This window comes from Dipodomys spectabilis, unplaced genomic scaffold, assembly GCF_019054845.1.
Source record: "Dipodomys spectabilis isolate Male_0828 unplaced genomic scaffold, ASM1905484v1 ptg000504l, whole genome shotgun sequence".
Classification (NCBI taxonomy): domain Eukaryota; kingdom Metazoa; phylum Chordata; class Mammalia; order Rodentia; family Heteromyidae; genus Dipodomys; species Dipodomys spectabilis.
Window position 1 is genome coordinate 2503096 of NW_024871181.1, and position 14515 is coordinate 2517610.

General features: G+C 56.8%; 1 protein-coding gene across 3 annotated transcripts; it reads left to right on the forward strand.

Moving 5' to 3' along the window:
• The first annotated feature begins 4257 nt into the window (after positions 1-4257).
• On the forward strand, positions 4258-14489 carry LOC122099102 (chloride channel protein ClC-Ka). Of its 3 annotated transcripts, none has more exons than XM_042669666.1 (19): positions 4853-5008; positions 5768-5896; positions 6384-6512; positions 7316-7455; positions 7821-7898; positions 7983-8061; positions 8318-8443; positions 8746-8830; positions 8926-9027; positions 9516-9600; positions 9694-9867; positions 10658-10727; positions 10898-11008; positions 11378-11591; positions 12114-12247; positions 12560-12648; positions 12774-12857; positions 13731-13817; positions 14089-14489. In XM_042669666.1, the coding sequence occupies exons 1-19, from the start codon at positions 4909-4911 to the stop codon at positions 14134-14136; spliced, it is 2064 nt and encodes a 687-aa protein (XP_042525600.1). In that variant the 5' UTR covers positions 4853-4908; the 3' UTR covers positions 14137-14489. The 3 variants fall into 3 exon arrangements, with proteins under 3 accessions (XP_042525602.1, XP_042525600.1, XP_042525601.1); XM_042669667.1 differs by having other exon boundaries at positions 11423-11591; XM_042669668.1 differs by lacking the exons at positions 12774-12857; positions 13731-13817; positions 14089-14489 and adding an exon at positions 4258-4363 and having other exon boundaries at positions 4828-5008; positions 12560-12675.
• Positions 14490-14515: the final 26 nt, after the last annotated feature.

A 14515-nucleotide genomic window follows, 5' to 3' on the forward strand; every position in this document is an offset into this window, starting at 1 on the left:
ATATACAAAAAAAAAAAAAAAAAAGCAGAATTGGAGCTGTGGCTGCACCGGTAGAGTGCTAGCCTTGAGCAAAAGGAACTCAGAAACTCATGCAGGGTGCGGGTGGCTCACGCCTGTAATCCTAGCTACACAGGAGGCTGAGATCTGAGGAACAAGGTTAAAAGCCAGCCTGGGCAGGAAAGTCTGTGAGACTCTTATCTACAATAAAACACTAGAAAACCTGAAGTGGCGCTGTGGCTCAAGCGGTAGAGCGGTCGCCTTGAGCTGAAAAGCGCAGGAACAACGCCCAGGCCCAGAGTTCAAGCCCCATGACCGATTAAAAAAAAAGAAAAGAAAGAAACTCAGAAACTCAGGGGCAGGGCCCAGCTCCTGAGTGTGTGCGCGTGCACGCACGCACGCACGCGCGTGCACACGCACACACACACACACACATATACACACACACACACACACACACACACACACACACACACACACACACACCTGCTGCTGCTGCTGCTGCTTCGGCATTTTATGCTGTCTCTCCATTTCCAGCACCTGGCACAGGTGTGGAGTATGATGTCAGCTCTGGGCGCTCCACCCTTACACCACTTTTCCCCTACAGCCCACGTGGTCTCTCACCTGGGCTTTCTCACATCTCCAATGTCCTTGGGCTCTAAGTGACTTGCTGGAAGAATCCTGGGGTGTCCTTGTGTGACCAGAGGACCCTAGATTAGCTCTCTTCTCATGAGGAAGCCTTTCAAATGAATTGCCTCCTTCAGGCCTTTGAGCCTGTGATGGATAGGAAAGGAGTGGCTAGTTATCAAGATTTGGATGTATTATTTCCTATAGTCTTGAAGCCAAGTGCTTGACTTATTGTTGCTGCTCATTGAAATAGCGTCTCCTTATACATTCAAGCTGATCAGAAACTCACTCTGTGTATGTGTATGCATGCACACACACACGCACAATAGCACAGGGGCTTGAACTCAGGGCCTGAGCACCATCCCATAGCTTTTTTTTTTTTATACAAAGATAGCACTGTCCCAATTGAGTCACAGCTCCACTTTTGGATTTCTTCTGCTTAATTGGAGACAGTAATCTAACAGCTACCCCAACTGATTTTGAACTCCCATCCGCAGATCTCAGCCCCGAGCCACTTATAGGTATGAGCCGCCAACACTTGGCTTTGTCTTCCTCATAATCGTGCACATTTCTTGAAGCCTTCTGTAACTCCCACCTTTACCTGACTTTTCTGACAAACTGTACCATTTTTCTTTTCTTTCTTTTTTCTTTTTTTTGGTCCGGTCTTGAGGCCTGAACTCTGGGCCTGGGCGCTGTCCCTCAGCTCTTCAGCTCAAGGCTAGCGCTCTACCACTTGAGCCACAGTGCCACTTCCGGCTTTTTTCTTTTTGCTTGTGTGGTGCTGAGGAATCAAACCCAGGGCCCCATGCATGCAAGGCAAGCACTCTACCACTGAGCCACCTTCCCAGCCCCGCCATGTGCCATTTTTCAAATCCCACTACTCTGGCTTTATGTTTCCAGGGCTCACTTTAAACCAAGGTAAAAGCAGCCATCAATATCCATGCCACAGTCCGATGGTAGCTGCCTTGAAACTTCCTTCAGTCTCCTGTCTTCCAACTCAACCTCCTTCAAAGTCTCAGGGCCTGTGTCAAGTTCTTTGTCGCATCATAGCCTAAATGAATAGCCTAAGCCAATGCCAAGGAGCATCCTGGCTCCCATCTGAAATCTCAGAAGCCTTCATTGTTCCTGTTTTGAGCAGGATTCTGTCACTCAGGAAGCTCTGCCCACAGCACCATAGGCTTTCTCAAGTCTGCATTGCCAAGTTTGTCCAAAGTCCTCCCACAAACCAGTTCCAAAGGCTTAAGAACTTCTGAGTGGTAATGACTCCACTCCTGGTACCAGGTCACTAATACCTGAGAAAAACAATGGAGGGGAAGAAGGATTTGTTGTGGTTCACAGATTCAGTGGATTCAGTCCACGGTGGCTGGGCCTTGTGTTTCTATGGCTGTGGTGAAGTAGAACAGTGCAGACACAAGAACGTGTGTCAGAGGAAGGTCTCTGCCCAATGGAGGGCAGGAAGCAGAGAGTGAGGGAGGGGGCCTGGTCTAGGAAAAACATTTTTTTTTTCCTTTTTGCCAGTCCTGGGGCTTAAACTCAAGGCCTGGGTGTGATCCCTGAGCCTCTTTGTGCTCAAGGCTAGTGCTCTACCACTTGAGCCACAGCATCACTTCCAGCTTTTTCTGAGTAGTTTATTGAAGAGAGGAGTCTCATGGACTTTGCTGCCTAGGCTGCCTTTGAACCTCGATCCTCAGATCTCAGCCTCCTGAATAGCTAGGATTACAGGTGTGAACCACCAGTGTGCCGTTTAGGAATAACTTTCACAGTCTCATCCCCAGTGATTTCCTGCCTCCACCTAGGCTCTACCTCCTGAAGTTTCTGGAACCTCCAAAAAACAGAACCAACCCCAGAGGGCTAGACCTATGGCCAAACACATCAATGTGTTTTCTAGCTGTGCTGGCTTCTTGGAGGTGGTAGCCTGGAGGAGGAAGATTGAAGGTGGGTTGGGTTGAACAAGCGGAGATCAGACAAGAGACGAGGGAGTGCCCTGGTTCCATAGGAGGTCAGGGTCTGTCCATGCGTGGGTTGTGCCCTGCTGTCCTTGGCATGCAGAGACCTGAGACCTGAGTGCTAGAACAGACCCCACGGATGCAGTGTTGACTTTATTGACTAGCTGGATGTCGGGAGATGAGTGGGTTAACCTCTCAGGATGTCAGCTTCTTACTCTGAAGGACATGGCAGTGCCATGTACCTTACAGGAGGTGACCCAAGCAGAGTGTCCAGTACACTGATCAGTGTTTGATATACTTTAAGAAAAAAAAAGCAATATATCAACTGGTAGATTCAAGCAAGGGTCCCTGAACAGGGGTGGAAATCACTACCAGGATTGGGGCCCAGCAATTCAGCTCACACAATACTTTCCCGCAGCTCCTCGCAGCCTCTCTTCCCTCCTGCCCAGCAAAACAGCGCAGGCCTGTCCTTGGGCTTCCTTGGGGTTCTCCCAGGTGGATGCCCTGACCCCAACATCCCCGTGCATGGATGTGAAAACCTGGCACGCTGCAATACCGTGCTGGAGATTTAATATGCACGGTGCCTGCAGGCAAGGCTGGATTTATTTTAAATGTCTTTCTTCAGCTAGGCGAAGAGGCACAGACCTGCAATACCATCATGTAGAAAAGTGAAGCGCGAGATCTTGTTTCAGAAACCACGGCTTGTATGAACCTCGATGGTGAAGCTCTTGCCTAGCAGGTATGAACACTGGGATTGATCCCCAACGCTGCAAACCATAAATGCTTACTTCTACAATAATGAATTAAAATTTAGTTTATCGTAACTTTTTCTTTTTTTTTTGTCTGTTGTGCAGCTTGAACTCAGTGTGTGGGCGCTGTCCCTGAGCCTCTATGTACTCAAGGCTAGCACACTACCATTTGAGCCACAGCGCCACTTCTGGTTTTTGAGTAATTAATTAGAGCTAAGAGTCTCATGGGGACTTTCCTGCCTGGGTTAGCTTTGAACCTCAATCCTCAGATCTCAGGCTCCTGAGTAGCTAGGATTCTAGGCATGAGCCACTGGTACCTGGCTCCAAGACTCCTTCTGTCCCAGACTGCAGAGTAGCTGGGACTTCAGGTGTGTGCCACTGTGCCAATCAACCCAATGGATCTTGGACAATTTTTTTTTCTTTATTGTCAAGACACTATACAGAGGGTTACAGTTACATGGACAATTTTTTTTTTAACGGCCTCATTACACTATGATGCAATTTCTTTCAAACAGGACAAAGTAGCTGGGTCTCCAGGAGCACTGAGAGTAACTGTGAAAGGCAGAGCAGAGTTCCTGACTCACAGGGTGCAGCCACAGCTGCCTTCACTCCCTTGTGCCCCTGCGCTTTCTCCTCTCTGTCCACCTGCTCTCCTCAACCCCTTCCATGGCCAGCCTAGAACACAGAGCCCTGAGCCTCGGCCTCAGCCTGGGCAGAGGTGGCTCAGCCCCGGGCTGTGGGTGCCCGCCACCCCCCTCTCCCAGACCTGGTCCCAGAGCAGCCAGGAACTTAGGGCTATGTCAGATGCCATGCTTTATTGGGTTCTGGGGGGAGGGTCTCCACACCCCTTAGCAGCAGTGCCCTGCATGCTCAGGGCACAGGGAGTTCTGGTTGGTTTGTCACGGACCTTCCTACTGGTCACGGTCACCCTGTGGAGGGCGAGGTGCTGGCGGGTACAGTGCGCACCTGTCCAGGTGCTCAGGAGCAGCGAACAAAGAGGCTCTGTTGAAGAGACAGTTGCAGCCTCAGCAGGCAAGCTGACAGGTAAGGACGCTGGGTGTTTGACCGGGGTGGGATCTGCAGAGCAGGGGGGAGGGCTGGAGCTGGCACCCCACTTCCATTCTCCAGTTCCTCCTCCTCTACCTGACCTGAGGGCACAGAATGCTGAGGGACAGGCATGGGAACAGCAGAGCCATCTCTGGGGGTCCACAGAGAGTGTGCCACCAGGGCATAGCGAAGGCTCTGAGGAGAAGCAGCTCAGTGTCCCAGAGGGTGGCAGCAGGGGCCACAGCAAGGGAGGGCTTGGTGAGGGCCCAGGGCCGCCACGGAGGTCCCTAGGGGACACCTAGAAGCTTCCAGCCCACTTGGAGGACACAGCCACCCTCCTAGTGACAGAGGCTCTGTCCCCTCCTTTAACGTCACACACACACACACACACATGCATGCACACATACATGCGTACATGTGCACACGCACTCATGGCCAGGGCCATTCCTTCTCTTCCCAAGGTGGACTGCTCCAGAGCCTGGACGCGGTGCTGGCACTGGAGCAGCTTGCCCACGGTCCGGCTGCCCGTCCTCACAGAGCCCATGGAGGAGCTGGTGGGGCTGCGTGAGGGCTCCTCGGGGAAGCCCGTGACTCTGCAGGAGCTGTGGGGCCCGTGTCCCCGCATCCGGGGACGCATCCGACGTGAGAGCTGGGGCCCTCCCCTGCCCTCCCCATGGAAGACCCCGGGGACACCACGCCTGGCAGGCTCACCACCCCACCCCACCCCATCCCACCTGCCGCTTCTGCCCCAGGCTCCTGGGTGCAGCAGGGAGGGGCATCTGCCTCCCCTCCGCCAGGCTAGAGGTCGGCCTCTCCCTTTTGGGAGACACAGCCCAAGGCCTGCTCCCCATGTCCACTGGCCCCCACCTGTTCCACGGGGGGCTGCGGTCAGCAGGAGCCACCGCAGGTGGCCGGGGAGCCGTGCCCCTGGCTCCTTCTTTGAAACTTGAAGCTCATTGTTCACCTTGACACCAGACTGTCCCTTTCCCTGGGGGTAGAGCAGGCAGGGACCCCAGAGAGAGCCAACATGTAGGCCCCCCGCCCCCACCGCTGCCAGGTACTGAGGCTCCCAACCCCAGCTTCCAGGCTGGCCTGACAAACAGTGGCCAGGGCTTGCTGGGGCCCAGGGGACAGATGGCACTGCAGGCCCTGGGGGAGGCAGGCCCTGCGGCCACTCAGGGGCAAGAAGCCACAGCTTCTGCAGAGATGCTGAGCAGGGCTGTGGTGCTGACCCCACCCAGCCCCTGGCGCCACCGACCATCCTTCAACAGTGACAAGAGAGGGTGTGGGGGAGACTCAAGCCCCTGCCCAGCTGTCCCGGCCCAGAGCCTGAGCAGGCCTCCAGGGAAGGGGCTGTCGCAGCACCCCTCCACCTGGGCTGTGCCCCCAATGCCCTGGCAGGCGGCCTGGAGTGGCTGAAGGAGAAGCTCTTCCGCGTGGACGAGGACTGGTACTTCTTGGCCATCCTCGGGGTGCTCATGGCCCTCATTAGCTATGCCATGAACTTCGCCATCGGCCGAGTGGTGCGAGGTAAGCTAGCCTGGCACACATCTGCCCTAGACCAGGGATTCCTGCTCTCTGGGATGGTCACCAGGTCACCCGATGGTCGCCAGGGCAGGAGCGGGGGACGACTCTGCTTGACCACACCTGGGGCTGGGGCTGGCTTCTCTCCTGCCTTGCTCTGTGACCCTGGCTGGGAACTTGTCCCTCTCTGGGACACAGCCACACATCTGCACAAAGAGGGGTGAGACCAGGATGTGACTTAGATTTTGGGACCTGTGAAAGGTTCCATGATAGCCCACTGGGCAGGTGAGGAAACTGAGGCTCAGAGAGGTTGAGTCACTTGCCCATAGTCACTCAGGCCAGAAGTAGTCAAGTTGGGACATGGTCCTGGGACCCTTGCTTCATTCTGAGGGCCTGATGCACACTGGGTGGCATGGAGCCCCTGTGTCCGGGTGTACACGGGGGAGGGGAGCCGCAGAGGCTGTGGTTGCTCCTGATGCCCGGCCTTCCCCAGCTCACAAGTGGCTCTATGGAGAGATCGGGGACAGCCACCTGCTGCGGTATCTCTCCTGGACTGTGTACCCAGTGGCCCTCCTGTCCTTCTCCTCTGGCTTCTCCCAAAGCATCACGCCCTTCTCTGGAGGTGAGTCTGCCATCTTGTCTCTGGCCAGCATGTCTTCACTGCAGTGTCCACTGGTCCTGTGTGGCTTCTGGGGGACACAGGAATCACCAGCCCCGTTTCCCAGCCAGGGATGCCTGCTTGGAGAGCGATGTCCGTCCCCCAGGTCACCAAGGGAGAAGGGCAGATGTGGACTCCTGGGTTCCCATGGGCTCTGCCTGCTCTCCTGGGCACGGTCCCCTGCAGAGCCAGAGTCAGTGACTTGTGTCAGGAAGGGGGCTTGTGGTGGCCTGGCATTGCGCACTGGCTAGATCAGCTAGCCACCAGCACAGGCCAGGAGGGGGAGAAGGGCACCGACAATTCACATGCCCACCACGCGCCTCAGCTTCCTTTCCTGCCAACTGAGGTCAGCAATCCTCCCCTCATGAGGTGTCTGAGGTTCAGGTCCCGTGGCTCAGATCTGGAATTCTAGCTATCCAGGAGATTGAGTCTGGTTCAAAGCCAGAGAGGGCAGAAAAGTCTGTGAGACTCCAATTCATTAGCAAGTCATCTAATTGGATACATGGCTCAAGTGCTACAGTGTCACTTATGAACAAAAGAAGCTGAGCAAGACCTCAACTTGAATTCAAGCCCTAGTACCAGTGGGTGTGTGTGCATGTGCTTGCATGAGTGCACACATGTGTGCACACGTACGCGCGCACACACACACACACACACACACACACACACACACACAGAGCTATTGATTGGCTGGTCCAATGTTCAGTATTCAGTGTTAGGCGATCTAATCTAGGCCTTGACCCTCTTGCCCTGTCCATACCACCAAGGATCTGGACTCCCGGAGCTGAAGACCATCTTGTCAGGTGTGATCTTGGAAAACTACCTGGATATCAAGAACTTTGGGGCCAAGGTGGCTGGGCTCTCCTGCACACTGGCCACAGGCAGCACTGTCTTCTTAGGCAAAGTGGTAAGGGTAGGAGAGAGCCTCCTCACCCCACCCCATCCTCCTCCTCAGCCTTCCCTGTCCCCACCACAGCCAGCACTGCTGGGGAGCTGAGTCTTACAGAGCAGCCAGGTTCCCAGGCGTGAACAAAGCCAGTTCAAGATGGCCTGGGGGGTTGGTGCACTGCATAGCAGGGTAGGAGGGTATGGGTGGGGAAGCCATGCTGTTCTTGGCTTTCCTACCCTGGGTGCTAAGGATGAGAAGGAGAGAAATGTTATGGGGTGGCAGGAGGAGGAGGGGAGGGGGAAGAGGGAAAGGAGAAAGAAGAGCAAGAACCCAGCCTTCCCAGGCCACAGGTCACCTGCCCTGCACCCACCCCACCCCTGCAGGGACCCTTCGTGCACCTGAGTGTGATGATTGCGGCCTACCTGGGCCAGGTGCGCACCAGGACCATTGGGGAGTCTGAGGTGAGGGGCTCAGGGAGGCCCTCCATGGAGGGATGGTGGTGGTGGGAGGGAGAGTGGCTCTGAGCCCAGGTCCTGATTCCCCAGAACAAGAGCAAGCAACATGAAATGCTGGTGGCAGCAGCAGCAGTGGGCGTGGCCACGGTCTTTGCAGCCCCCTTCAGCGGTGAGACCCTTCCTCCAGGCCTGAGCCTTAGTACTACTTATGTCCCTCCCCTGTCAGAACCAATCAGGTGACTCCTGACACACCTGTAAAGGTGTGGGGGGAGGGGGTGTTTTCCAGTTCCCACTGCTGTTCTGCAGGGTGGGCTGATGTCTAGTTTCTCATCCCCGCCCCCCACCCCATACATGGGTGTTTGGAAACCAGCTGTTGGTGTGGCCCTGGGCAGCCAGTTCACCTCCTGAGCTGCGTGTCCCCCCAGGCGTCCTGTTCAGCATCGAGGTCATGTCCTCCCACTTCACCGTCTGGAATTATTGGAGGGGCTTCTTCGCTGCCACCTGTGGGGCCTTCACCTTCCGCCTCCTGGCAGTCTTCAACAGCGAGCAGGGTGAGAGCTCCTCTCCCCTGTCTTCTCCTCCCCCTTCCTCCTCCCCCTGTCTTGGCTATGTCCCCTTTCGTTTTCCCCTCCCCCCTGCATCTCCCAGAGGACAGAAGGGGCTGAGCTGTGCCAGGCAGGGAGAGGGAGGAAGAGGGTAGAGGGCAAAGCTGGCAGGAAGGCAGAATGGCATGATGGCAGGCTGGGTTGTGGGGTTTGGGATCAACACTGCACCTCCAGCCCTGCCTGTTCCTTTGGGACCCAGTGTGGTTGAGAAGGGCTTGACCTCTGACCCTACTGCCCCCCTCCCCCAGAGACCATCACCTCCATCTACAAGACCAGCTTCCCTGTGGATGTGCCCTTTGACCTGCCTGAGATTTTCTTCTTTGTGGCGCTGGGGTGAGCAGGGTCTCAGGCCCTGAGAGCCTGGCTGGGTCTTTGTCCAGCTCTACTTGGGGTAGAGGGTCTGTGGACTCAGCTGTCCATGTCCCCAGGGCCATCTGCGGTGTCCTGAGCTGTGTTTACCTCTTCTGCCAGCGAACCTTCCTAGGCTTCATCAAGACCAACCGCTTCACCTCCAAGCTGCTGGCCACCAGGTGGGTCAGGGGCCAGCGTGGCCCCCTCAGGAAGCCCCTGAGTCCCAACCTTACAAAGCCCCACCTCCAACTTCTCAACAGGCTCCAGCCACGAGCCCCAGCCCCTCCCCCTCCCACAGAACCTCCATTCCTGCTGTACATCCTCACTAGCCACTGTCCTTCAGGGCAAAGCCAGCACCTCCTCTATTCTTGAGGTTCACACCCCTCCTATTATCTCCTCCCCTGCCCCCTGCCCTGGCTCCCCACAGCTTTCTCCTGCCTAGGTCCCAGGCAGAGTCCCTCTCCTGACCCAGTCTCAATGAGCCCAGCCCCTGCTCACCTCTGAGCTCCTGGGGCCAGCTTGCCTGTCTCATCCCTGGAGGGTCTGCTCTGGTTCCTCCTTCCTCCTCCCCCATCCTCAATCCTTGCACAGTGGCCTGGCCTTTCCTGGGTAACCCACTTTGTGGGGAGAAGGAGAGGGGCTGGCACTGGACCCCCTTTGTCCACAGCAAGCCTCTGTACGCTGCCCTGGGCGCCCTGGTTCTGGCCTCCATCACCTACCCACCTGGCGTGGGCCGCTTCATGGCCTCCCGGGTAAGGGCTGGGGAGTGGGAGGATTCCCCCTTTAGGGCCTTGTCTCACTGGGTCGGGTAACTTCAAGAGGAAGCCCCTCACGCCCCTGCCCAGCTCTCCATGAGGCAGCACTTGGACACACTGTTTGACAACAACTCCTGGGCACTGATGACCCGGAACTCGTCTCCACCCTGGCCTGCTGAGCCTGATCCTCAGAATCTGTGGTTTGAGTGGTACCACCCTCGGTTCACCATCTTTGGGACGCTGGCTTTCTTCCTGGTTATGAAGGTGGGTCCTCCCCGGGAGAGGGCAGAGGGAGGCCAGCTCTGGGTGGCAAGGGGCTGTCTTCAGAGCTGGGGCATGCAGCCTCCCCTTCCACCAGGAAGACAGAGTTCCACAGTGGGGTTGGAACTCAAGGACAAGTGCTTACTCAGGTGGCACTCTACTGCTTGATCATACTGCGAGCTCTCCTCCCTGCCCACCAGATGCCATATCTGGGCTCCACCTGCTGCGGTCTTGGGTGTGCTGTTTATCCTCTCAGCCTTGCTTACTTCTTTAAGATGGGGTGGTATTCTTTGTACCTAAAGTAGAGCGCTTGCCTTGCATGCATGAGGCCCTGGGTTTGATTATCAACATGACTTTGAAAATTCACTGATGTTAATTATCAGATGAACATTATATGCAAAGCTGCCCTGAGATTCAGGCAGGCTGGATTCTTTTTCTATTAAATTAATGGGGTTTGATTCCTCAGTACCACATAAGCAGAAAAAGCCAGCAATGACACTGTGGCTCAAGTGGCAGAGCACTAGAGTTGATCTGAGGAGCTGAGGGACAGCACCCAGACCCAGAGTTCAGGCCCCACGAGTGACCAAAAAATAAAAAAAAAAAAAAGAAAGAAAAGGAAAGAAGGAAGAAAGGAACGAACCTGACATGCTGCCCACAGGCATTGGGCACTGTGAGAGTCATGTCCTTTAAGCCAGACACTGCCTGGGACCTCAGCCTGGGACCTCTGTCCTGTCCCTCCTTTGCTCAGGTTTTTTCCTCACTTCCTGCTCTTGCCCACCCCCTCCCTCCACAGTTCTGGATGCTCATTCTGGCCAGCACGATCCCCATGCCTGCCGGATTCTTCATGCCTGTGTTCATCATGGGTGAGCTGGGGTTGGGGGTAGCTGAGGGTCGGGGCATTGCAGGAGAGCAGTGGCACTCAGCCCTTCTTGGCCCTCCCAGGGTGGTGCTGAGCATGGCCCCAGGGACAGAGGGCTGAGGGCCAGGTCCGTCACCATGGCTGCCCCTGATGGCAGTCATTCATCTGTGGCAGGAGCTGCTATTGGGCGCCTCTTGGGGGAGGCTCTGTCTCTGGCCTTCCCTGAGGGCATCGTGGCTGGAGGTGTCATTAATCCCATCATGCCTGGGGGCTACGCTCTGGCAGGTAAGTGCCCTGGGCTAGGTCGGGTGGGCAGACCTCCTGGGGATGGGCTGTAGTGGAGAGAGGGTGCTAGCGAGGGCACGGGGGGGGGGGGGTGTCACTGAGTGTCCAGATCCCCCTCCCTTCATGCGGCTTCCCTGACCCCAGCCTCCTCACTCCTCTGGTCTCTGTCTTCTCCATCCCACATGCTCTCCTTTATCCCTCTCCTCTCCCCAAGTCCAGGTACAAGGCAGGTCCTGCAGTGGCCAACATGGGTCCTCTGGGCATTTGCAAGCCCAGCCTTGGGAAAAGCCCTGCCCACCTTGTCCCTGGGAGAGTCTGACCCCTGGATTGAACGACTTTGCCCTGGCTCTGCTCCCCCCGCTCCCCCAGGGGCTGCGGCCTTCTCTGGAGCGGTGACTCACACCATCTCCACGGCGCTGCTGGCCTTTGAGCTGACCGGCCAGATCTTGCACGCCCTGCCTGTGCTGATGGCGGTGCTGATGGCTAATGCCATCTCCCAGAACTGCCAGCCCTCTTTCTATAATGGCACCATCATGATGAAGAAACTGCCTTACCTGCCGCGGATTCGGGGGCGCAAGATCGGGTGAGCAGGCTGCTGAGGCTCGCTGACAAGGGGGAGGGTTTCCTGGGGGGGGCGGTAGAGAAGCCTCAAGAATCACCACTGAGGCTGACCTTGAACCTGGGCGTGGGAGGGATGAGTCATGGCTGCCCCCTGGTCTCTAGTCTTCCCAGTGGCCCGATGGCTGTGAGGATGCTGGGATTCAAGCAGGCCTGGGTCTTGCACAAGGTCTCATAGATCAAGGTCACATCACAGCCAGGGGCTCCCCTCCCCCTTTGCTCCTGCTCTGCCATCCTTACAAGCAGAGATGGTCTGGGCCCACTGCAGTCTAGGGCCCAGGAATCAGGACGGGGCTACTAGAGACCTGGTCTCCAGATTCCTCACTGGGGGGTGGGATGAGGTGGGCACTCACTCAGGAGTCTCCCAGCCTCCACCCTGGCTTGAGAGATCCTCAGGTCCTGGGCCAGTAGGGCTCCCCATGTGCCCTGCCTCACCTGGGGGCTGACACCGCTAGCCAGGACCTGATGGAGCCTCCCTCTGCCCCAGCTCGTACCCCACGACGGTGGGACACTTCATGAACTGTGCCATCACCACCCTGGCCAAGGACACCCCGCTGGAGCAGGTGGTCAAGGTGGTGACCTCCACAGATGAGGCCCAGTATCCCTTGGTGGAGAGCACAGGTGCCTGGCAGGAAGGGGTGGCTGCCTGGGAGGGGCGGGATGCCCTTGGCCTTGCTCTGAGCCTGAGTGTCTGGGCAGAGGTACATCTAAGATCCCCCTATGAATGGCACTTGGGTCTAAATTCTAAGAACTAAACCATCACTAGCTGTCAAACCTCCACATCAGAGATTGGCAGTTAGCCTCGCCCAGTACCACTGAGCCTCAGCTGCTAGTCTAAGTTGGATGATCTCCTATGAGGCACAAGAACACCCCTAGCACCATGCTTGGCATGTAGTAGTTGCTCAGTTAATGTGAATTCTCCCTCCATACTAGAGTCTCAGATCCTGGTGGGCACCGTGAGAAGGGCCCAGCTGGTGCAGGCCCTCCATGCTCAGCCAGCTTGCTGGGTGGCAGGCCAACAGGTGAGTGAGTGAGTGAGTGCCCGGGAGGGGCTGGGCCAGGGTAGGGTGGTGGGCAGGGCTGGGAGCTGTCATCCTGTGGATAGGGAGGCTGGTCCAGTTTCCCACTGTCCCTCCCCCATCCCCAGTGCTGTCTCCAGGACCTCTTGGCTGGGGGCTGTCCCATGGAGCCAGTGACCCTACAGCTGTCCCCAGAGACCTCCCTGCACCAGGTAAGGGGAGGATGGGAGAAGGCAGGCAGACAGGGCCCCAGAGGAGGGGGAGGAAGCCGGTAGGTGGGTCAGGCTCCAGCTTCTCCCCTGTGCCAAGTGATGTCTGCTCCCCCCTAGGGTTTCCTCATCTGCATGGGCCTGGCAGCTCCTGCCTGGGCACCCCTCACCCCTCATGAGGGAAGTGGGCGAGTATGGGAGACAGCACTCAGGTGCAGACACTGGTTAAAAGCTGGTAACTTATGCCTGTAATCCTAGCTACTCAGGAAGCTCTGAGGATTGAGGTTTGAAGCCAGCCTGGGCAGGAAAGTCTATGAGACTCCTATCTCCAATTCACCACCTCAAAACTGGAAGTAGCACTGTGGTCAAAGTGGTAGAGCACTAGCCTTCAGAAAAATAGCTCAGGGACAGTGCTCAGGCCTTGAGTTCAAGCCCTACAACTGGGGGGGGGGGGGGGGGGAAGGCAGGGAACATTAACAAACAAACCAAAACCCAAGCTTCCCATGAAGATGTAGGCAGAGGTCAATTTTAAGTTTGCCACATTCTCCCTGTGTGATCTTGAACAAATGGCTCAGCCACCCAGGGCAGAGCTGGCACTCGATGTGGGCCAGGGACACAAGCAGCCTGGGGACTTGGGCCTGGGCCTCTCCTCACTGCCAGGGGATGGCACCATGATGGTGGGGGGTAATGGTGGATAATGGCATCTTCTGCCCCTGGGCCTCACCCAGCTGTTGCATGGACTCTGGCCACCCCTAGTGGTCACTCTGCACATTGCAGAGTTCCCAAGTTCCCGAGAATTGGGGGAGTCCAGGCTGAGAGGTGGGTTAGTGGGCCTCAGGGGGACCCTGAGCCCAGAATGTTCTCTGAACCCTCCAGACGCACCACCTGTTTGAGCTGTTGAACCTGCAGTTGCTCTATGTGACATCGCGGGGCAGAGCTGTGGGTGCCGTGACCTGGGTGGAGGTATGGGATTCTCAGGGAGGGTGAGGCAGAGGAGGTGGGGGGACTTCTCCCAACCTAAGCTTGAGAGCCTCTGAGGACTCTGATGAACCTCACAGCTGGGACCCGAGTGACCACTGGGTCTGGGGACCCCTAGGAGCCTCTGCTCTCCGGGCTCAGTGACCCCATGATGCAATGGGGAGGCACTGGCTCTACCATCCACCCCAACGTCCACCCTAGGGGGGCCTCCAAAGTCGGAATCCTTCCTCCCAACCCCTTTTGTTCTCTGTTGCAGTTAAAGAAAGCGATTTCCACCCTGACCAACCCACCAGCCCCCAAGTGAGCCGGCCTGGTCAGTGAGAGCAGGTGCCCAGCTGCCTGGGGCTGGACAGGGCCCCTGCCTCTCCCTAGATGCCACCACCCATCATTACCTGCCCCAGCCCCTCCCCACTGCACAGGGGAGCTGGCAGCTCTTCTCTAGCCCTTCTGTCCCATCCTGGGGCCAGCGGCTCTAGCCTAGAAAGCCAAACCCCACCCTGGATACAGCACAGAGTGGGAGTTGGAGAAGAAATGGAGGATGCCCAGTGCCCCATTCATGAATGAAGAGATTGGTACGTGTCAGCGCCAAGTGCCAGCACCCATGTTCCCAGGCAGATGCTCCTGAGAAAAATAAAGCTGATGCCCAGAGCTGCTGTTCATCCCTAGCCTGCCTGCAGGCTGCG

Excerpts from the sequence above, each read along its gene's own strand:
- LOC122099102 (XM_042669666.1), top strand. The coding sequence starts at position 4,909 with ATGGAGGAGCTGGTGGGGCTGCGTGAGGGCTCCTCGGGGAAGCCCGTG. Across the intron at positions 11,009-11,377 it reads TGGGGGCTACGCTCTGGCAG|GGGCTGCGGCCTTCTCTGGA; the intron begins GTAAGTGCCCTG and ends CCGCTCCCCCAG. Across the intron at positions 13,818-14,088 it reads GTGCCGTGACCTGGGTGGAG|TTAAAGAAAGCGATTTCCAC; the intron begins GTATGGGATTCT and ends TCTCTGTTGCAG.